Source organism: Chrysochloris asiatica, unplaced genomic scaffold, assembly GCF_000296735.1.
Source record: "Chrysochloris asiatica unplaced genomic scaffold, ChrAsi1.0 scaffold00018, whole genome shotgun sequence".
Lineage (NCBI taxonomy): Eukaryota > Metazoa > Chordata > Mammalia > Afrosoricida > Chrysochloridae > Chrysochloris > Chrysochloris asiatica.
Genome location: NW_006408536.1, coordinates 8,512,373 through 8,536,625, shown reverse-complemented (window position 1 = coordinate 8,536,625; position 24,253 = coordinate 8,512,373). Strand labels below are relative to the sequence as shown.

Genomic DNA, 24,253 nt, shown 5'->3' with positions numbered 1-24,253 from the left:
GATAAGTGTAAAACTGATGTTTCCCCATGCAAATTAATCACTCAATTCACACACACACAAAAAAAAGTCATTGGATTCCTAAAAAGGTATTTGAGCATTTTTAAATTTCTTTACTTTTACATTTTGGATCTCTGAAAGAAGAAATTTTGTAGAAAGTTTCAAGCAAAAATTTAAAGTACTAATTGTTGTTATTAAGTGCCATCAAGTCCACTTAAGTGTCATCCTGTATAGGGTTTCCTAGAAGTGACTGGCTTGCTGCTGACCATGGAATTCAAACTGACTTTGCTTTCCAGCGCATTAACCCACAGCACCACACCAGGACTCCATAAAGTAATAATTAGACATGCCCAATCACCTCATGGGATTAATTTTCTTGGTTTAGGAGTTTAGGCCCCTGGTCTCTTGAGCTGATTCAGTCTGTAAGCATTATATTAGTTCTTAAAGTTTGTGTTCTACCTCCCTGTATGGTGAATAGTGTTTGGGTTTTTACTAGCTTATGAGCAGCCAACTATTCATTTGGAAAAAGAAGAAAACCACAGAATGAGAGGAGAAGCTGGACTATAGGACTAATTGTCTATAAGAACCACTGTCTCCTCCACCTTGAGACCAGAACTAGATGGTACCCAGCTACCACTACTGAACATTCTAATCAAGAATGCAATAGATGAGTCCTGATAAAAAGGAAGAAAAATTTGGAACAGAACTTCAGATTCATAAAGAATCCAGACTTACTGGGTCTGTTGAGCCTGGAGGAGTCTCCAAGATTTGAACTGCTTTTCAAAAACCTTGAATTGAAACTATCCCTGATGTCATCTTTAAACTAAGTGACAGTTTAGCCCAAAGAGTGAATAAAGATTGTCACCCTTGAATACTGTTTTGCTTTGAAAAAAAAAAAGAAGAAGAAGAAGATCAAGGGGTCACCAGCTGTTTTAAAGCATAGATGAGAATGTTGGGGTCAGGAAGCTATAGTAAATGGAAGTGAAGCAACTAGAACAGAAATCCCTAGGCTGCTAACAGTACTGTAGCCAGTGTCACTGACCACTGTGCACAGAAACTAGAATATGGGGGGAATGGATTGTTCGGTGTATAGTAAACGAAACTAAAATTGTAAAATCACTTGGGATAATGCTGTAGTTTATTCTAGTATGTATGTTGTTATTGTTAAATGCCATGGAGTCGGTTCCAACCCCTAACGACCATGTATAAGGTTTCTGGGGAGCAGCTGGTGAGTTTGAACCACTGCTCTTGTAGTTCAACCCAATCTTAAGGTTGAGTGTTTATCCTACAGCACCAGTCTGTATATAATGATAATAATGTCTCTACCTATAGAGATAAGGAGCTCTGGTAGCGTAGTGGTTATGGGTCGGGCTGCTTATCTCAAGGTCAGCAGTTTGAAACTACCAGCTGTTCTGCAGGAGAAAGATTAGGCTTTCTCTCCTGTAAAGATTTACAGCCTCGGAAACCCTATATTGGGTCACTATGAGTCAGAATCGACTCCATAGAACACCACCACCACCTATAGAGATACCAACAGATAAACAGTCCTGGGATGAATTTGGGAAGTCCTATCCATCAGCCCACAAGATTGAAACTTGACCACTTTTTGTTTTCCCTCCCACACAGCTTTCTACAAGTCCTGCTTAAAGTCCGAAACAGACACAATGATGTGGTTCCTACAATGGCACAAGGAGTAATTGAGTACAAGGAGAAGTTTGGGTTTGATCCTTTCATTAGCAGTAACATCCAGTATTTTCTGGATCGATTTTACACCAACCGCATCTCCTTCCGCATGCTAATTAACCAGCACAGTAAGTTGGTTTTCTTTTTCCATTTTTCAGAAAGTAAGTGGAGTGATTTGTCTGAAATGTTTTCCTGTTGCTTCACTTTTAATTCACTGGCCTGCATTTTTAGTTGTAGAAATTTCATTTCTAGTTCAGTTCATTCCAGGTGAAATCCTATGTATTAAAATACATACACACATTAAAAGGAGTCCTGGTATGGTGCTGTAGGATAGCCACTGGATCGCAAGGTCAGTTTGAACTGCAAGATCAGCGGTTCAAACTCACCAGCTGCTCCTCTGAAGCCTTATACAGGGTCGCTATGAGTTGGAAACTACTTGAGGGCACTTAACAACAACATATTAAAAAGGTATTTGTTACCATGTTAGTTACCATATATATAGACTGAGCGAATAGGAAATTAACACTTGAGGTTTGCACAGTGTGCAAAAACAGCATTATTGCTGTTATTAAGTACTGTTGTGTGAGTTCCGACTCATAGGGACCCTGTATAGGGTTTCTGAGGAGCAGCTGGTGGGTTTGAACTGCTGACCTTGCAGTTAGCTGTACAGTGCTTATCCTACAGTGCCACACCAGGACTCAGAAACCACATTGTGCATGTTATTTATGCAAAATGATGGTAGTTTTCTTTGTTAGAGAAATCTTTGAGAGGTTTTGAAGATGCTTATCTTAGGAAGCAGGACTGCTACTTGCCTTTTAAGCCCGTGTTGTTCCACTCCTGGTGGGGACAAGCCATGCTTGAAAGGCAGCCCTACCTGCAGCTCTGAGAGCAAGTTCTGTTCTTGATCCCAGATGCTTTGTGTTTTGCTTTTCAAAACACTTACACTAGGAATAGTGAATTGGCATGTTGGCAATATGAGTGAGTGATCATTATTATTTCATAGTTATCAGTGGGCAATTAAGTGAGATTGTCAGACCATAATCCTGTACTGACGATTTTATGCTCTCTAGGCTTATAAGCCAATAAGAGCAAAATAAACATCTCTCTTCACACACAGAAAACCAAAAATCCTTTTGGCTCATTTTCAGTATTGTCTCTTCTCATAATTCTTATGAAAAGCATCAACATGCTTAGAGTCCAATTCATCCTTTTTACTGAATCAGAAAATGGACTGAGCATCTTAATTTTACTAGTTTAATTTTGGATAAATGAATATTATACAGCTATTAAGTGTGGGTGAGTTCTAAATGTATTATCTTTGAAAAATAGAAATATGTGGAAAGTTACAGGAAAAAAATGAACTTAAGTACTTCCTACTTGATTAAACTACTTAAATAATTTCTTTCTCCTCTAACTACGTGTGTGCATACATATATACATGCATACATCTTTATGGTTGTTTAAGCTTGTACACTTTGTTTCTCTTCCACTTAGTCAGTTGGGACTTTATGTATTGGTCTCATGCCCATGTTTGTCATTTTTCATAATTAAAATCGTCTTAGTTTTATTTAGGCAATCTCTTTTTGTTAAGAATTTTTGCTTGATTGAAAGATAAGTGTCACTAGACGCGTTTAGTAAAGTAGAGGGTCAACAAAACTGAGGGAAACTCTCCAAGAGATGGATTGACACAATAGCTGCTACAATGCGCTCAGACCTACCAACAATTGTGAGCCTGGTGTAGGGCCAGGAAATTTTTCGTCCTGCCGTATGTAAGCTCACATGAGTTGGTGCCAGCTTGACAGCAGCTGCAGGATCAGCACTGGACTGTTAACTGCAAGGTCTGTGGTTCAAACCCACCATCCGCTCCTCGAAAACCCTATGCAGGGTTACTGTGAGTCAGAACTGGCTTGATGACACTTCACAGCAACAACCACAACCATAATAATAATAACAACAACATCAACCCCGTAAGCATTTAGATTCAGATTACTTATTCTTGGTGCTATTTCTGATGATTCTTCCAAAACTAAAATTTGTAAATCTTGTCTGTTGTGAGATGATTTTACTATTTTGTAAAACACTTGTACATGTAGCATCCATGTATGTTACATTGGGAGTCCTGGCACTTTGGATAAGCACTGGACTGCAAGACTGGCAGTTCAAACTCACCAGCTGCTCCTTGGAAGCCCTGTACAGTATAGGGTCTCTATGAGTCAAAACTGACTTGATGGCACTTAACAGCAACAACAACATGCTGCATTGAAAGAAAGTCTCCATGACGGAGACATTTGAAAAATTCATAGTGAAGACACTTTGCAGACTTGTCCAAATGGTGCAGACTGTGTGTTCTAAGCATTTAATGAATCTCAGAATAGATGTCTGGAGTCATACTGAGAAAGTGAGTAAGTGTGGCTAAGGATAAAAGTTGGTTTCCTCATCCAAGTCATTTTGGGTAAAGGAAAAGGGTTGGAGACCTAGCAAGTGTTACTGTTTTCAGATCTGCTAACTGTTACTGTATTAAGCATGTCCCTCCGTTGTTGTCTGAGAGAGTTGGTCTCCTGTCGATTGCATTGCTCTCAGTTGCTGTGAATGCTAAAACAATTCTTACAAATAAGGGAATCCTTTTAAAAACTCATAAGCGAAAAAAACAACAACTCATAAGCCCCTATATTTCCCCTCGTTTTTAATATACTCCTTTTCTTTGTGTGTTTGTTTAGCACTTCTATTTGGTGGTGACACTAATCCTGCTCAACCTAAACACATCGGAAGCATTGACCCTACCTGCAATGTGGCCGAAGTTGTGAAAGGTAAGGGGAATTAGGCAGTGCTATTGATTGTAGTTCAAATAGGATTGTTGTTTTGAGACCGCTTGGCTATAGGATTCTGTTGCTTAGTTTGTTTACTGATTCATCAGACTACTCTGGTCCCAAGCTAATTGATCCAAATATGAAATGTCCTTTCTAGGAAGTTAAGGAGAAGATGTATAATTAGTAGTGCTAAAAATGTGAGTTTACTACTTCATTGATTAGAGTTTTGCTTGTAGTCCTATCTCAGACAGTAATTATGTGTAAACTTAAGTAAGATTCTAAGTTTTGATTGCTGTAAGTCCTTATAACATTAAACTGAACTCACATGTTTATATAATTTAAATATCTTTCCAGTGTGCATCCGTTATTTTACAATATAATTGTTATGTGGGTTTCATGGGTTCACTGGACATCAAGCTAAGTACTAGTCTGGTGGCCTGAAGGTAGAAAAGCACCCACTAGCCATAAACCCCTCATAGTCAGGCAATTTGAAACTGAACAGAAGTTCCCTCAATTTTCATTTATGGTTTTGTTCTGCATGCCTTCCTGTGCTGAGTTCATGTTTTTTATGTTCTTTTTTTTTTGTCAGTTTCTTAATAGTTTTAATGTCTCCATGTTCTTCTTGGATTCTCATTTCCTTGGTATGTTGTGAAGTGTTCATTTTCTTTGAGGTTACCCTATATTCTATTAGCTTTTTCCTCCATTTAAAACAGTGTATTTTATTCTGCATTCTACCTGACCTTCTCACCACCTGGATCTCTGTTCCTTTAATTGTTTTGATCATAGAGTGACCTCCCAGATCCCCTGAATTTATTCTTGTAGTTTTGTTCCATACTGAGCCCTTCCATCTGTCAATTGAGTTCCGGCTGGTGCTGCCACGTATGTCAATCTCTGGTTGTTGTCTGTTCTTGTTGGTTCTCAGTCCAAAGAATTCCCTTTAGGATGTTTTGAAGTGCTGGGTTGGCTTTGACAAAATCCCTTAGCTTCTGTGTATCCTGGAAGGTTTTTATTATGCCATCATATTTGATTGACAGCTTTGCTGTATAGACGATTTTTGGTTGGTGAGTTTTTTTTCTTTCAGGGTTTTATATATATATCTTCCTGTTGCCTTCTTGCCTGCATGGTTTCTGCTGAGAGATCGGAGCTTAATCTGATTTGTATGTAACACTTCTCTTTTCCCTAGGTGCTTTCAGGATTCTCTCCTTGTCTTTGCTTTTGGAGAGGTTGATTATGATATCTCCTGGTGATTTTCTTTGGGGATCTATCCTTCCTGGGGTTCCTTGAGCTTCTTGAATGCTTACCTTTTCATTTTTCAGGATGTTAGGGAAATTTTCTTCCAGCAGCTCTTCAACTATCTTTGTGGACTTATGTTATTCTTCCTGTTCTGGAATGCCAGTTATCCTCAAGTTATTCCTCTTCATGTTGTCCCACATGAATCTTAGACTTTCTTCAGATTTTTTAAATCCTTTTTTTGGGCTGCTCTTCTATCTTAGCAGTACTGAAAGATTTGTCTTCCAGCTTGCTGTTTCTGACTTCCATCTCTGTAGTTCTACTCCTTTGCCCTTTCAGTTATTGTCCATTTCTGATGTTTTATTATTAATCATGTGGACCCCTTTTTTCAGGTTTTGAATTGTTTCCAATGCTGTATTTATCTTATTTGATTGTTCCTGTAGCTTTCCTTTCCTGACTTCTTCCTTGTTTTTCTCAACTGCTCTGTGGAGCATTTGGATGTACCTCAATATCATTCTCCTGAATTCCTTATCAGGCAGTTCCAAAGCCTGCCCTTCTTCCAATGGGAAGTCTAGGTCTACCTCCAGATCATTTGTTTCAAGCACTCTATTGTGTTTCTCGGCATGTACTGATATCTTCAGTTGTTTCTTGAGCATTTTCAATAATTAGATGAATTTTCAATAATTCAATGAATATATGTTGATGTATTATTAAGCTTTCTGATTGCCTCCAGGTGGATGTGATCAAGAGATAGGCTTACCTTTTCACTTCTTTTATTACTCAACTCAGAGTAATTGTTGCAAGCTTGGCTATATGACCGCAATTGCTGTCTCTTCCTGGGTAATGTAGGGAGAGAAAGAGCCTTTCCCCGCAAAAAGGGAAAAGTAGGACCCCAAAACAGCAAAAAAAAAAAAAAAAAAAGCCAGACTGGATACTAAAGTCTGTAATCATCACACACACACACAAACAGACATAATAAAATGTGAGTAAGACTTTAACACCCCTCTCTTGGCTTCTTGCCTTTAAGGCCGCCTGAGAAATTTCAAGATGTTACCATTGCTCATTTTGATGTAACTCAGGATTTAATTTCTGCCTGTTTCCTTTTTACTCTGCCTTTTTCCCACTCCACAACCTCCATTCAGGATTTTTTCCTAGTGATAAACAGTTCAGGGCCAGCTGTAACCATTTTGGGAGACTGTTCGGATTTAAGCAATGTCTTCCCCCTTCTTCAATTCTGCGCACAGTGGTTTTTGCTGAGCAGATCTGTATGCATGCATAGTAGAACCCTCCAGGGGTGGGGGGTGTTCACTCAGGCACCCCCCTCTAGTCACCAGAGTGGAGGTATGCAGACAGTGAGAGACCAAGGAACAGAAGAAAAAAAAAAAAAAGAATGTCTACGCCTTCATCTCCAAGGATCAGTCAGACCTCTGCGGTGGGAGCACTCCTCTGATCCTTTACCCACTCTGCCACACCCAAGATGGCCACTCCAGGAGTGGCTGGCTACCATATATCAGAAAATACCACCTTTATTGGTTCTGCTACAAATCACACTAGCAGTAAGCCCATATAAATACTCATTTATATTTAGTTCAGAGTTCTGGGTCCGTCTCCTGAACCTGCTTCATCCGATATTCTGTGCTATTGCTGACGGAGGTCTGCACAGCACTTCTCCTTAATCCTCCATGCAGTTTTCTTTAAGATTCATGCTAGCTCCAGACATCCTTCCTGATTGTAAGTGAGCCACTGCTTAAGTGTTCCTCAGTGTTTGGGTTCCGTATGCCCCCCATACCTTGAGACTGTCCCCTTCCCTAGATGGTATCTCCTGCTGTAGCCTTCACTACACACACCATATAAGTTTTTATGACAACAAATCTCCCTGGTCTTCATTAAAGACCACTGTTGGCTCTCACTTTTTCTGAGCAGTACAGCAAGTGAGTTAAAAGGGCCTTGGCTCCTTGTTAGACTCTCAAGCCCACCTCAAGCAGAGGGACCTTGACTGTTGCAGTTTTGACCACCAAGGAAGGTGACCCAGTGTGTATAGCTTCCCCAGTCGTGAAATAGACCAGACTTTCAACAGCCATGGCCAGGGAATAACTGTGCTTATTCCTAAACCCAGGCAGGAGGACCAGTGCCTCTTGACCTAACCTTTGCCTTGAACTTCCAAGCTGTCCTGGCCTTTTTTTTTTTTTAGAAAACTTGTACCCAAATTTTCCCAGCCTCACTTCCCTAAGAATTCTATAGGTGGCTTTCTTACAGGCTAACCCTGTATGAAAGTTCTGTTGATCGTAACTCCTGCCTGATTCCGGGAGTGGGGCAGGCAGGAGAGCAGGATCAGTCTCATCATAACTAGCGTGTTCTGTAAGCACTAGCTTAATGGCTTTTATGAATCAGAAAACTTGTTTCAGACAGTTGACTACCCTTTAGAGAAATACACACAGAAAATTAGAAAACTGAAGTGTGTTATATCTTTTGTGTGTGCCCTTTTTCTTTAACTGCAAGCAGTTTGTGGCCAAGGTTTAGGTCTTACACTTGCTTTCTCATTATCATAGACCTTAGTATGGTACATTGTTGTTTTTAAGCGCCGTAGAGTCAGTTCTGACTCATAGCAACCTTCTATAGGATTTTTGAAGAGTAGCTAGTGAGTTTGAACCACTAGCTGTGTAGTTCAAACTGACTTGCAGTCTAGTGTTTATTCTACAGTGCCACACCAGGACTCCATATTCCTTGGTTTGACAGATTTCAAGCCTTCTGATAATTACTTTTTTTCCCCACAAAAGCAGCTTTATTGAGATGTAATTCACACAACAAATGATTTGTGTATTTGAAGTTTACCTAAAATGGGTTTCAGTATATTCACAGAGTTGTGCAGCCATCACCACAGCACCTCCAATTAAACCTTTAGCTCCCCCCCCGCCCAATTTCCCCATCCCCCTTCAACCATTAATCTATATTCGGTCTCCATAGATTTGCCTATTCCGGAACTTTCAGTGGAATTTTGCAATACTTATATATGGTTTTTCCAACTGGTTCCTTCATTGGCATCATGTTGTCAATGTTCATCTGTTATACCATGTATTAGCACTTCATTCCTTTTTGTTGCTGAGTGACATTCCATTGTTTAGATACACCACATTTTATTTATACATCCGTTCACTGATGGGCATTGGGTTAGCTGGGTGATCTTTGGCATATTATATAACCTTTGTGTCTCAGTTTCCTCATCTGTAAAATAGTGCTATTGGTTACTTCTTCTATATCATAGCGTTAAAGAAATGGCTATGCATAGGGCCCCTAAAGCACTGCTGGCACATAGGGAGGGCTGTAGACGTGTCTATTAACTATTGTCTTTAGGTCTTATGCAAGGCATTTTGCTTCTCTTTTATATCATTGGTTATAACAGGTTGATGCCTTCACATTTGTTTCTGGCATAAATTATAAATTATTTTTAAAAGCCATTTAGGATACTTACAAAACAATTAAAAGTTTGAACAGTGGATTTAAAAAATGAAATATTTGCCATTTCAGCCATTTTTATATGTACAATTCAGTGGCATTAATTACTGAATTATACTGTTACTCTGTTTCCGATTGCCACTATTTCCAAAAGCTGCTTTCACAATTAACAGAAACTCAGTACCCTTTAGCCAATGATTCTTCCTTTTTCTCTCCCTCCTCTTGGTAGCCTTTGATAAACTTTGGTTTCTATGCATTTGCCAAATTCTAGATATCTCACGTAAATGAGATTCCACAGTATTTGTTCTTTTGTGATTGAATGATTTCACTTAGCATGTTTTCAGGGTTTATCCATTTTGTGCCATTTATCAGGACTTACTTCTCGTTATGACTGAATCATATTCCGTTGTGTAAGTAGACCACATTTTGTTCATTCATCTGTTTATGGACATTTAGGATGTTAGCATCCTTTAGCAAATGTGAATGAATATTGCTGCAATAAACACAATCCCTATCAAAATTGTGGTCCTGCTTTCAATTCATATAATAATTCTAGATTTTACTTTTTGTTGAACTGCCAGACTGTTTTTCACAGTGGTTGTATGCTTTTTCAATTTTACCAGTAAAGAATGAGGCTTCCAATTTCTCCACATCCTTGCCCATACTTGTAGTTTTCCTTTTCTGATCAGAGGCATCCTAGTGGGAAGTGGTATCTCATTGTAGTTTGCTTTGCATTTCCCTAATGACTCATGGTGAGTCCTGGTGTGGCACTGTGGGGTTAATGCACTGGACTGCAAAGTTGGTTTGATCCGCGGGTCAGCAGTTCAAGCTCACCAGCTGCTTCCCGGAAACCTCTCTATGTATCGGAACTGACTTGACGGCACTTAACAACAGCAACAACAGTGACCCGTGACATTGGGCATCTTTGCATGTAGATATTGGTCATTTGTATATCTTCTTTGGTGAAATGTCTCTTCAATTCTTATTCCTATTTTTTTTTATTGGGTTGTATCTTTGTTGCTAAGTTGTAGGAGTTCTTTAAATATTCTGTATACTCAAGCTGTGTCCAATATATAATTCTCTTAAATTGTCTCCCGGTCTGTAGGTTGTCTCTTTACTTTGTTGATTAAATCCTTTGATGCGTAATCTTTTTTTAGTTTTTGATGAAATCCAATTGATCTTTTTTTTTTCTTTTACTCAATTCTTCAAAAATAAGTCCTGAAGTATTGCTGTTACCCCTATGTTTTCTTCTAAGAGTTATGCTTTTACGTTTTGATTCTTGATCCATTTTAATACATAGATACAATGTTTGTGTATGATGTGAGGTATATGGTGAGGATCCAAGTTCATTCTTTGGCATTTGGAAATCAGCTGTTACAGCACCATTTGTTAACAGACTACTCTTTCCCCCTGTCAGAATCAATTAACCACCATAAATGTATGAGTTTATTTTTAGATTCTTGAGTTCTATTCCATTGATGTATGTCAGTCATCAATACCACACTGTTTTAATTACTGTAATTTTGTAGGATGTTTTGAAATTGAGAAGTGTGAATCCACTGTTTTGTTCTTTCTCAAGATTGCTTTGGCTATTCAGAGCCCCTTAAATTTGGTTATTGGCTTTTCCATTTCTGCAAAGAAGGCTGTTGGAATTTTGATAGGGATTGTGTTGCATTGATAGATTGCTGTGGGTAGGTAGTATTGACATCGTAACAGTATTTAATCTTAGAACCCATTAACACAGGATATCCTTACATTTATTTAGGTCTTCTTTAATTTCTTAATGTTTTACAGTTTTCCATGTCTTTTAGCTCCCTGGTTAAATTTATTCCTAGGTATTTTATTCTAAAAATCATTCCTCATGATCCGCCACCACTCAGGATTTCATTCCCCCAATACACACATACACACACTCACATTCACATGCTCTCTCTCTCTGCCAGTACTCATGGGGTAAGGAGGAAAGAGTGGCAGGTTCAAACCATGGTGTTTTGGGTTTTGGTTTTTCAATCTGTCAACAGCTTCTTCCTTTAAAGAAAAAAATTTTTGTAAAAAATGGTTTCAGACTCTAAATGTACGTGAATGCTGATAAGCAACATCAGTATAATCAACTCTTCTGACACCCTTCATTCCTTTCATGAATCATACTTACTGATACTCACGGCACACTAACTATTCTTAGCTTGTCTATATTTTCTAGTATGCTTTTGTACTTATTCTACCTGGTAAGGTCTGTGCTTACTAAGGATCACTTACTGGTATCCAAACCATTCAAGTAAATTATATTACCTGTTGTGACTGCCTAATTTATTTAAATGTGCTGTGAATGGAAGAAATAGAAGTATGAAAAAAAGAGACTTATTTTCATTAAAATCAAGTTGGATGCTTTGGAAAGGCTCAATAAAACAGCCTCTTAAGTAGTGTAATCAAATTATTGTGAGCAAGATAACTATCAGATTACAGAGTTGTTGTTGCTGTTGTTAAGTGCCATGGACCCTGTATAGGCTTTCCTAGGAGCAGCTGGTGGGTTTGAACTGCTGACCTTGTGGTTCACAGTCCAGTGCTGATCCTACAGCACCACAGCACAGAATGAAAATCTTAGAAAGACTCAGTACTCTGATTGCTTCACAAGTATCTTAAAGTTTATTATAATTCAAGGAAATCCTCCTAGAAATTAAAGTTCATAGGTGCTACCTGACGTAAGTCATGGTATTTTCATTTGCCTCATATATGCATGTGGAAGTTGGTCAATGAATGAATAAGGAAGCCCTTAGAGAAATCAATGCGTTTGAGTGATGGTGTTGGAGAAGAATATTAAAAGTACCATGGACTGCCAGAAAAACAAACAAATCTGTATTGAAAGAAGTATAGCCAGAATGCTCCCTAGAAACTAGGATGGCAAAACTTCATCTCTCATACTTTGGACATGTTATCAGAAGGTACCAGTCCCAGGAGAAGGATATCATGCTTGATAAAATGGAGTATCAGTGAATAAGAAGAAGACCCCCAATTAAATGAAGTGCCACAGTGGCGATAACAATGGGCTCAAACGTAATAATTGTGAGGACCAGGCAGTGTTTTGTTATGTTTTGCATAGGGTTACTATGAGTCAGAACCTACTCAACAGCACCTAACAACAACAACAACAAGATGTATGTAATATCATTTCTCCAAGAAAGAGGATCTGGAGCCCTAAACAGGTCCCTATTCAGTGAAGAGGCTTAAAGTCATTGACTATATGTGAAAATATTGACAGAGAAATAAATTGTACAGTCAAATATGCATTTTAAGTTAATGTTTATGATAGTAATCATATTTTATGGTTTGCTACTATCTCCATCAACCCCTATTCCCCAATTGGCTCAGTTAAAAGAGCTAATATCATGCTTCCAAAATAAAGTACCCATTTAAAAAAAAGAAAATTAGAAAATGTGGGAAGAGAAAGAAGAGACTAAAAATTACTTGTTCTTCTAACATGTGACAACATTATTTTAAACATTTACTCTCTTACAAGATTTTTAAGTCAGTATTCAGGTGTGCTTATTGTGCATAAATCTTTGTCTCTACAAAATCCATAGTCGTCATGTATTTACCCATCTCCAGCACTAATGCCCTTCACATACTAGGATAGGTCAAAAAGTATTGCTAGTAGGGTATGTCTCTTGTGTATGTCCGTTTGCCTCTTTGATGGGTGAATGGCTACAGACAGGTTCTCTCAGTAATGTATTTATTTTTGTCTCGTTAGGGTGCCTCCAAAAGAAAGGACACTTTGTGCTACAGAAAACAAAATATTTTAAGGTCAGGACTAATATTAAATTTTTAAGAAAACTGAAGTGGAAATTGTCCCAAATCATTGAAACTTTGCAACAAGTTTACGGTAATGCTGCCCCACAGGAAAACAATAGTATTTAGATGGAGCAAGCATTTTAAGGAAGGTCTGGAAGACCTCAAAGATGAGTCAAGAAAGGGATGACTGTCAACCTTGATGAATGAAGACATTGTGGCTGAATTCCAGAAACTAATGGAAGGAGACTGTAGAATTACCATTAATGCTATAACTACTGAAGTTGGAAACTCACATAGTTTGTCATTTTCAAATGGTTGGCCTCAGCAAGCTTTTGACTCACTGAGTGCCAAATGCATTGAACAAAGATCAGCTAGTTAAAAGAGCTGATATTTCTTTCCATCTGGCCTTTTAGTAAGATCAAAGCTAATAAAAATGATTTTATAGAATTAATCATAACCGGTGATGAATCTTAAATTTACCAATCCTAAAGCGGGTCTGAAAGTATTGCTACAAAATCACAGAAACCTTTATTAAAGGAAAATAGCAAAAAATGTGAAGCTATTGTTTTGATCTAGCCTCCATATTTCTATAGCTCTAACCCTTACCCTTCGCTCTGGTGTGACCTTGACCCCAAAGTCGGTGGTTCAAACTCACCAGCACTCTTCAGGAACCCTATACAGGGTCGCTATGAGTCGGAACCAACTCGAGAGCACTTAACAACAACAACAACCCTTCCCCCAAGGAACGCTATGCTTTTGCATTTACACAACATCAAAATGGTAGTTTTGGCATCCTCAAGTGACTTAAATTGTGTTCCTTTTAAATGATCTTTGAGTTTGGGCAACAGGATAAGATCGAGACTGTGAAGTAATTTGAGGTAGATTTCTCAAGGAAATTCTCCTCAGACAGCCCTTGCAACCCTCAAAGAATGACCACGGTGGAAATTTGGCAGTTCATACCTACCAGCTGCTCCTTGGGAACCCTATACTGAGTCGCTTTGAATTGAAATGGACTCAACAGCACACAGCAAAAAACAGCATTGTTGTGATGGAAAAAAAATGTTAGTACAACTTACCTGGCCTTTTTCTCACCACTGCAGTTTTCAGTTGTCTGAAAGCTTCATAATAAGCCCCTGTCATCATCCTGTGTCCTTCAAGAAAATGAAGATTACCCTATTGGGACCCAAAAAACAGTCACCATAACCTTCTGAGCTGACCTCTCTGCCTTGAATTGAAATGGTCTAACAGATCCCCTCAGAAGCCACTGTTTTGAATGGGCTTTGCTCTGTGGATCGTATATTGGTAAGTCAAAAGTATTGCTACTAGGCGTTTGTTCAAAACATGGCTCTGTAATTGATGGATGGCTACAGACAAGTTCTATTAGTAATACATGTATCTTAGCCTCGTTAGGATGCCTTAAAAAAAAAAAAAAACTTCCAATCAAGGCAGTGGCTTCGGAGGAGATTTGCTGGACTTGTCAAATTGAAAGCACAGAAGTCAGCTCAGAACGTTATGGTGACTGTTGTGGTGGTGGTTAGTTTGTTTATTTTTAAAGCTTTTATTGTAAATTGAGTGGTAATTTACATGGGAGAACATTGAATTTGCACTCATCCTATAGTATTTTATTTAATTGCAATGATTATAATCTCCTCCATGTATCATCATTTAACAGTATTTGTTTCTTTTCCCTCTGTTTTTTTGTTTGTGTGTGTGTGTGGTTTTTTATTTTATTTTATTTATTTTTTAAAGGTAGAATTAATATTTTATTGCCATTTACAATCAGATGGAAGTTGGGTCTATAGTCTTCATACTTGATTTTACTTTCTTGTAAATAAAAAAAAGTTTTATAAACAGCTGATGGCTGGTTATGTTTTTAGAAAACATAATTAACATAATTCATTAATAGTAGCTTCAAGTTTTTCCTCATTAGCATCAGAAAATTCACCAACCTTTTCCCCCTTTTTATAAAACTGAAATGTTGGCATGCATTTGACTTCACACTCTGAAGTAACATCCTGACAGTCTTCCACATCACCGTCAAGGAACACCACATTGCCAAACTTTTTAGAGAGGGAATGATAGAAAGGTGTGATCCTTTTGCAAGGCCCATACCATGTGGCTGAGAAGTCAACGACTGTGAGTTTATCTCCAGCACTGCTCAAAGCAGCATGAAAATCTTGTCTTTGATCTGATTCACTATTTTGGCTGTTGGAGTGGGGCGGGAGGGTAATCTAACGAGCAATTGTAGAAAAAGATGGAATGGAACCAAAGCACCGGACAGAGCTTGGACCAGTTTTTTGTTTTTTTGTTTTTTTGTTTTTTTATGTATACAGAAACACTAACAAATCTATAATCATCTAAACAATCAGAAGGCACATTCTGCAAGCCTGCATTCTGGCCACCAGCACACAGCCTTTCTCTTTCCATGAGTCTACTAGAGTCCTCAGCTGCTCTATCTCTCCATGCCATCATCTCTGCCTCCATCTCTGGTGTCACTGCTTCTCTGGTTAGGGTCCCACATTCTGCTCATGCTCTTCTCCCTTGATGGTCCTAGGGTCCTCTGTTCCAGGAATAGAAGATTAACTACTCCCCCTTTTATGTTACAAAACTTCTACCTTTACAGTTGTGACCATCGCAATTAGTCATGAAAACAATTACTCACTTTTGAATCAAAAGAATCCTACTATCCCCATCTCCTTTCACCAGAGTCATCTAGACAAGAAGAAAACTATTTAGTGGGGATTCTACCTTCCCACACACACTCTGAAACTAAACTCCCTCTTGAAAACTTGTAAGCCAGCCACTTAGTGCCTTATAGCCCCACCCCCACTTTTTAGGTAGCCAGTATCTAAGTTGCCCGTCCCTATAGGTTTGATCCTTGATGTGAAGACTCCTTCCCTCTTGGTTGGTATTTTGAGCTACTACATCCATAAGTATAGGTCAAGTTCATCAAATTGTAGCAATTTACACTTGCTTTCTTTATCAGATTTCTTTATCTTCCTCTAGTCGAGCTCTGGTCTTCAAGCCATCGAAGTTAGGTCAAATGGGTACTATCTGCAAGTTTGGGTTTTCTTGTGCATCTCCCCCCATTTCATATCAGCTGGACGCTTCACTCTCAGCTCTAGCCCTCCATGGCTCTATCCTTGTCCATGGACCCAGGAGCCCCCAGGTCTCACCATACTTTGGACCAACCAGCCCTTCCTCTTCTATCTCTCATCTCCAGGTCGAAAGGAGTGTATGGAATGTGATTGAACTCAGCCTATATCTTCATTACTGACTTTCCCCTACTTCCACTCAAAGGTAGACCAACACGGTCACCAGTGAGATTACATGTCTGCTTTTGTGTTCCTTTGAGTTTCAGTCTTGGAGGGGCGTTTGTCCTGAAGGGACTTGATAGCTTGCCTTGATGGCTCCCCAGCGAACAGCTTGCTTGTTCTTATAATAGCCAAACAGACTGCCGTTTTTGGTTTTTATTTTGTTTTTTTCCTGCTGGTCTTTCAAGAAGTATCTTTTGTTCCTCTAGCTGCTCTGGGTTGGGCTACATGTCCTTTCAAGTAGGAATGTCCTACCTCAGAAAATTCTGTATGGGGCTCCAGATTCCACCTAAGGTCCTATATACTGCAAGGGCTCTGCAAGAAGCCTATTTCACTGGGCAAGTTCTAGAATCCCTTTTAGGTATTCCAATCAGTTATAGGCTAAAGACAGGCTTACAAGCTTTCTATAATCATGTTTTCCGATACTCCTTTCTGTCCCACTCAAGTATCTATTTTACAATAGTAGGCAAGGGAAACCAATATCCATAAGACAGTCAAGCATCTTAACATTATTTTCCCTCTTTTACCCAGTCAGACTATGCCTCGATTCCTGTGTCACAGAGCCCTGCTGTTCTAAGGTTGAGCATACAACACTTATTTACCTCTGTCCCATTTAGCCCTTGAAAACCTACCTAAATGTTCCCCTGTCAACCTTGTTCTTCCAGCCCCCTCCTCCTTCATGTGTATTGCCCTCCCCAACACCCAGCTATGATGTGTGTCTATCCCCTAACCTGTGCTCTACTGTCCCCTCCCTTCCCCCACCTGGTAACCAACAAAGAATTTTTTTTTTCTCTTTTAGTATCTTTTCTTAAGCTTTTACAATAATGGTCTTATGCAATATTTGTCCTTTTGTGACTAATTTCACTTAGCATAATGTTCTCAAGATTCAACTATATTAAGCGGTAGTTTGTAGCTTCCTTGTCATTCTTCAAGGTAGCGTAATATTCCATTGTGTGTATGTACCAAAGTTTGTTTATCCATTCTTCCATTGATGGGCACTTAGGCTGTCTCCATCTTTTTGCTATTGTGAATAGTGCAGCAATAAACATTGGTGTTAATCATGGCAATGGAGCAATATATGGTAGGATGAATGTAAAGCTGATGTTCTCCCATGTAAACTATCACAATAAGAACTTTAAAACTAAAATAAAATAAACATTGGTGTGCATATATCTACTCATGTCTGGTTCATATTTCTTGTGGATATATACCAAGTAGAGGAATTACTAGATCATAGAGTATTTCTATTTGTAACTTTCTGAGGAAGCGCTATACCATTTTCCAGAGTGGTTGAACCATTTTACATTCCTGCCAGCAATGTAGGAAGGTCCCAATCTCTACATATCCTCGCCAGCATTTATTGTTCTCTGCTCTTTTGAACTTTGCTATTTTTGCTGGTGTGAGATGATATCTCATTATTGTTTTGATTTGCGTCACTCTAATGGCTAATGATCATTAACATTTCTTCATATGTTTGTTGGCTGCCCGAATCTCTTCCTTGGTGAGGTGTCTGTTCATGCGACTATTTTTTGGGATTCCAAAGGGGTCACCTTGATTGATCTTTTCGAAGGACACAGGACAAGCACAGGGAATTAGCATGACGTTACCAGAAAACAGAAAACTACACTGTTGAGAAAAAGGCCAGGCAAGTTGCACCAATGAATTTTTATCCTTCACAATAACACACCTGCTCATTTTTCGAGGGTAGTAAGGGCTATCTGAATATAATTTTGTTGGGAAACCTTACCCCGTCTACCCTCCAGACTGATATTGCCCCTTCGGATTTCTTTTCTTCCCCACAAAAAACTGAAAGAACATTAAACACAATTTGAGTCCCTTGAAGATGCTAAATTCTCTGTTTTGATATGATGTAAAATGAAGTGTGTGCAGAATTCTCTAGGGAAGGGCTAGAAAGATATAAACACCACCTTCAGAAATGTAGAGACCTAGATTGAGGATATATCAAGAAACAGTAGCTTCACATTTTATATTTTTATTTAGTAAAGGTTTCTATTGTTTTGTACTATAATTTTGTACTTTGTCTTGTATAGGATCACATCATCTATGAATAGGGTTAGTTTTAATTATTCCTTACCAATTTAAATGTCCTTTATTTCATTTTCTTACCTTTATTGCTCTAGTTTGGACTTTTATAGTGTTGAATAAGTGTGGTTATCAAGGACATCCTTTTCTGGTTCCCATTGTCAGTCTCTCTTCACTGAGAATCATGTTGACTTATTTTTGTATAAATGTCCTTTATTATCTGGAGAAATTTCGCTTCTATCCCTGTTTTACTTAAAGTTTTTATCAGAAGTGGCCATTGGACATTATTAAATGTCTTTTCTGCATTGATTGAGATGATCGTGTGATTCTTTTATTTATGTGGTGAATTTATATTGATAGATTTTCTAATGTTGAACCATCCTTATATGCCTGGTATGAGTCCTATGTGGTCAGAGTGTATTATTTTTATATATATTGTTGAATTCTGTTGGCTAGATTTTTGCTGAGAATTTTGCCATTTTTGTGAGAGATATTGGTCTGTATTTTTCTTTTCTTGTTTGGTGTCTTTGCCTTGCTTTGGTATCAGTGTTGTGCTGGCTTCGCAGAATGAATTGAGGAACATTCTTTCCTTCTCTATGCTCTGAAATAATTTGAGTAGTTTGGATGTGAACTCTTCTCTGAATATTTTGTAGAATTCTCCAATGAAGATGTCTAGACCAGGGCTTTTTTTGTTGTTACTGTTAGAAGTTTTTTGTTTTTGTTTTTAATTACCTTTTAAGTCTCTTTTATTAAGGGTCTGTTCAGGTTTTCTACCTTAGTGTGTGTTAATTTAGGTGGGTAGTGTGTTTATGGAAATTTGTTCATTTCTTCTAGATTTTCAAATTTGTTGCAGTATAATGTTTCAAAGTATTCTGTTATGATCCTTTTTAGGTTCTGTTGTAATGTCACCCATCCCATTTCTTATTTGGGTTACTTACTTCTCTTGCTTTCCTTTGTCAATTTGGCTGGTGTTTTTTTTTTATTGGTCCTTTGAAAGAACCAACTTCTGGTCTATTGTATTCTGGTCTATTCTACTGTTTTTCTGTTATTTCTGCTCTAAGCTTTATTATTGGAGTCCTGGTGTGACGCTGTGGGTTAATGCATCAGACTGAAAAGCTGTTTGAACTGCAAGGTTGGCGGTTCAAGCTCACTAGCTGCTCCTTGGAAACCCTATACAGGGTTGCTATGGGTCAGAACCAACTCGATGGCACATCACAACAACAAACTTTGTTATTATTTTATATTTTTTTCTATTTGGAGACTATGAACTTCTCTTGCTACTCTCTGTTTGTTAGTTTAGTGCTTTAGTTTAGTGTTGTAGTTTAATGCTTTGATTTTGACCCTTCCTTTTTGGTATGTGTGTTTATTGCTATAAATTGATCTCTAAGCACTGTTTATGATGTGTCTTTAAGGTTTTAGTATGTTGTGTTTTCATTCTCATTAGATTCTAGAAATTTTTTATTTCATCTTTGAATTCTTCCATTACCCAGTGGTTTTTAAGCAAGGTATGGTGCATTTGTAATGATTTCATTTTCCCCCTAATTCTTCCTATTACTGATTTACTCTTGTATAGCATTATGATAATAGAAAATGCTTTGCATTATTTTGATGTTTTGGATTTTATGGAGACATGCTTTGTGATCTAAGATGTAGTCTATTCCTTAGAATGATCCATATGCATTGGAAAAGAATGTGTGCTTTACTGCTGTTGGATGTAGTGTTATGTATATGTCTACAAGGTCAAGTGGAGTCCTGGTGTGATGCTGTGGGTTAATGCGCTGTACTACAAAGTCAGTTTGAACTGCAGGGTCAGTGGTTCAAGCTCACCAGTCACTCCTTGGAAACCCTATACAGGGTCGCTGTGGGTTGGAACCGACTCGACGGCACTTACAGCAACAACAACAACAACAACAAGGTCAAGTTGGTTGATTGTGACATTTAGATCTTCTGTATCTTTCTTTGAGTTTCTTTCTAGTTCTGTCCTTCACTGAAAGTCGTTTGTTGAAATCTCATGCTATTATTATGTGGACCAGTCTGTTTTGCTTTTTAATGCTGTTAGAGATTGTTTCAAGCATTTTGAAGCCCTGTCTGGGTGCATATATATTTATTATAGTTATGCCCTCTTGGTGGATTAGCACTTTAATCATTATATGAGAGCAAGTCAAAAGGTATTACTACAGAATCATAGAAATCTCTCTCAATAAGGAATATCAAAATATGAAGCTACTGTTTCTTAACACTTTTTTTCTCTATTTATGTCGATATACTTCTGAAGGGGGTGCTTTCATGTTTCTAACCCTTCCCAGAGGAATTCTGCACTGTGATTTACACCATGTCAAAACAGCAATTTGAGCATCCTTAAGTGACTCAAATCATGTTCTGTTTAAATACTCCTCGAGTTTTAATAACAAAAAGATGTCTGAAGGGAAAAGATCAAGGGCTAGAAGGTGGATGAGGTAAAAGGTTTCCTAATGAGAACCTAAATGAAATCCTGGTGTGGCACTGTGGGTTAATGCGCCAGACTGCAAAGCCATTTGAACTGCAAGGTTGGCGGTTCAAGCTCACCAGCTGCTCCTTTGAAACCCCATACAGACAGGGTCGCTATGGGTCGGAACTGACTCACCACCAACAACAAAGAGGATCTATAGGGCAACCTTTGCTACCTTCAAAGACTGATCACTTATGTGCATTGTTGTGATGGAAAAAAAAAAATCCTCATTGCAATTTTCCTGGCCTTATTCTCACCCATGCAGGTTTCAGTTTTCTGAAAACTTTTTCATAATAAACTCCCATAATCGTACTGTGTCCTTCAAGAAAATCTATCAAGATGACCCCTTTGGAGCACCCCAAAAAAACAGCTACCATAATTTTCTGAGCTGATGTCTGTGCTTTAAATTTGGCAGGCCCAGCAGATGCCCTCAGAAGCCACTGTTTTGATTGAACCTTTTTTTGAAGACACCCTAATAAGACTTAGACAAGTGTATTATCAAGATAATTAGTCTGCAACCATCCACTGATTTCAAAGACAAGTTTACATGGGTTTTGTTTGAATAAAACTTGAGCATATATGAACTGGAACCCTAGTAGCAATACTTATTGACTTACCCTCATATAATGTCCTTCCTTATCTTTTATGGTGAATTTTGCCTTAAAGTCTATTTTATCAGGCATTAATATTCCTGTTTCTGTTCTTTTTTTGGTTATTGTTTGCTTAGTATATTTTTTCCTGCACTTTGAGTTTTAGTTCATTTGTGTTTTTTGTTTTTTTTGTTTTTTTTACTAAGGTGTTTAACTTTTAGACAGCATGTTGATTGGTGTTTTTGTTTTGTTTTAAATTTTGTTTTGTTTTTGTCCTTCCTGACACTGTCTCTTTACTGGTGTATTTAAGCCATTTACACTCAGTGTGACTATTGGTAGGTATATGTTTACTGCTGTCATGCTATGGTATTGACAGTTTCTTTGTCCCACTTAATTTTTTGTTCTGAGTTCTTTTTGTTTGTGGGTGTTTTTTGGTTTTTTTTTTTGTCTCTTTTGCTGTTTTTAATTTTGTGTTTACTGAATGTTTATGTTTTTGGTTTTTTTTTATTTTGATGAAGAAGTTTGTTAACTTTCTTTGTGGTTATGTTGAAATTTACTTTTATCTCCCTAAGTTTAAAGCCATGTTTTATTTCTTAGTATTGCCTTGACTTATCCATATGCAAGCTCTATAACTACGTTTTTATGTTTTCTCCTTTTGTTTTGACAGTGTCGTCATCAACCAGATTGACATCTCTGATTCCCTGTTTTCAGTCTTTTAGCTTTGTTTTATTTTTCAGAATCCTTTATCTAATTTGGCATCTAATGTTGTTGGTTCTCTGTCCAAAAGATTCCCTTTAATATTTCTTATAAGATTGGCCTGGTTTTTACAAATTTCCTTAATTTCTGCTTATCTGGAAATGTTGTAATTTTTCCATCTTCTTTGAGAGACAATCTTACTAGATGTATAATTCTTGTTTGACTATTTTTTTCTCTCATAGTTTTATATATGTTATCCCATTGCCTACTTACCTGTATGGTTTCTGTCTTATAATCAGAGCTTAATCTTATTGGTTTCCCCCTTATAAATGACTTTTCATTTTTCCCAAGCTGCTCTCAGGAGTCTTCTTTGTCTTTAGTTTTTTCAAGTTTGATTATAATATGTCTTGGTGACTTTCTTTTGGGATCTATCCTGTGTGGGGTCCTTTAGCTTCTTGGATGGATTGATGGGATTCATTGAGCTTCTTGGATGGATATCTTCTCATGATATTGATCTTGATGATACTGGGGAAGTTTTCAAAGATTTTTCAAATGTTTGACAATTCTGGCAAAAAAAATCTTGCGGGGGCAGAGGTTGCCCCCTCCTGTTCTGGAATTCTTATTACCTATCTTAAATTGATTCCGTTTTGCTTCTGTATCATCCAATTCAGTTGTCTATTTCTGAAATTTTATTGTTAAATCTTTTGGATTTCTAGTTGCTATTTTTCATGGTTTCTCATTATCTGTTTTGTCCTTTTGTCTTATATTGTTTTCTTGAAAAAAATTTTCTTCTTTCTGTTTTTCTTGATCTCTTGGAGAAACCTATGTAATTAGCCTTTTGAATTCCTTATCAGGAAATTTAATTTTTTTCTTTCACAGGTTTCCTGGCTCTTTATTTTGGTCGCTTGCCAGTGTCATCTTGTCTGGCTTCTTTATGTTATTTGATATTGTCTGTTATCTCTGAGGCATTAAGGTGCAATTTTTATGTATTTATTGTATGTTTGGTTGCTGCATTCCTAATTTTCTGTTTTGTTTTGATATATCTGAGTTGGCAGGACATGCATGCTACTCTGGTTGCTAGTTTGGCCACACTGAAGCTCTCACCATTTGTGTCTGAGTAGTTAAGGTAGTGGCTGGGTATGGGAGGAGGGTCTTTGCTGATCTTGCAAGGTGGCTCAGGGTATAGCTGGCATTGCTGATGAGGAGATGTCTGTCCAGCATGGGTACGAGTAGTATTATCACTGGTCACTGGGTTGGGTGTTGTGCATACACACTGCGGGTTGTTAGGTGGTTTGGACGAGAGTGCTTGGGTCATCAGCCATGAAGTAGATACTATGGAAACTCACTGACTGTCTCTGGTAAGCAGAGCTGCACGGAGGTGGTCCGAGTGGGCACGACTCTCTAGTTGCAGGTAGGGATGGCATGGGGGCGAAGCAAGGAGGATGCCACCAGTTTACAGCTTCCCACTAGGAGCATGCATCTTGTCTGCTAGAGCATGACACGAGAGGGTGTGCCACTGATCCTCAGGTCCCAGGTATAAGTGGTATAGGTAGAGCAGCAGGCACCACTGATCTATGGGCCCCAGGTTCCAGTGTTTGGTGTAGGAGTTGTTGTTGTTAGGTGCCATCGAGTCAGTACCAACTCATAGCGACCCTATGACAGCAGAACGAAACACTGTCCAATCCTGGGCCAACCCCACTACCGTTGCCACACTTGAGCCCATTGATGCTGCCACTTTGCCAATTCATCTCATTGGAGGTCTTCTTCTTTTTCTCTCACCCTCCACCTTACCAAACATGATATCCTTCTCCACCAACTGGTCCCTCCTGACAATATGTTTGAAGTATGAGAGATGAAGTTTGGCCATCCTGGCCTCCAAGGAGCACGCTGGCTGCACTTCTTCCAACACAGATCTGTATGTTCTTTTGGAAGCCCATGGCACTTTCAATATTCTCCTCCAACACCATAACTCAAAATCATCAATTCTTCTACAGTCTTCCTTATTCACTGTCCAGCTTTCCCATGCATTTGAGGTTATTGAAAATACCATGGCTTGGGTCAGTCTTCAAGCTGAGATCTTTGCTCTTCAACACTGTAAAAAGGTCTTGTGCAGCATATTTGCCTAATGCTATAAGCCATTTGATTTCTTTTTTTTTCTTTTTTTTT

At 38.3% G+C, this 24,253-nt stretch overlaps 1 protein-coding gene across 2 annotated transcripts in view; it reads left to right on the top strand.

Annotated features, from left to right (window-relative positions):
• PDK3 (pyruvate dehydrogenase kinase, isozyme 3) overlaps positions 1-24,253 on the top strand; it is a 94,234-nt gene that overhangs the window by 43,001 nt on the left and 26,980 nt on the right. For both annotated transcript variants that reach the window (XM_006835564.1, XM_006835565.1), the window contains exons 4-5: positions 1,624-1,808; positions 4,398-4,487. In XM_006835564.1, coding sequence (XP_006835627.1) covers positions 1,624-1,808; positions 4,398-4,487 — 275 coding nt within the window. The remainder of the gene's footprint in view (positions 1-1,623; positions 1,809-4,397; positions 4,488-24,253) is intronic.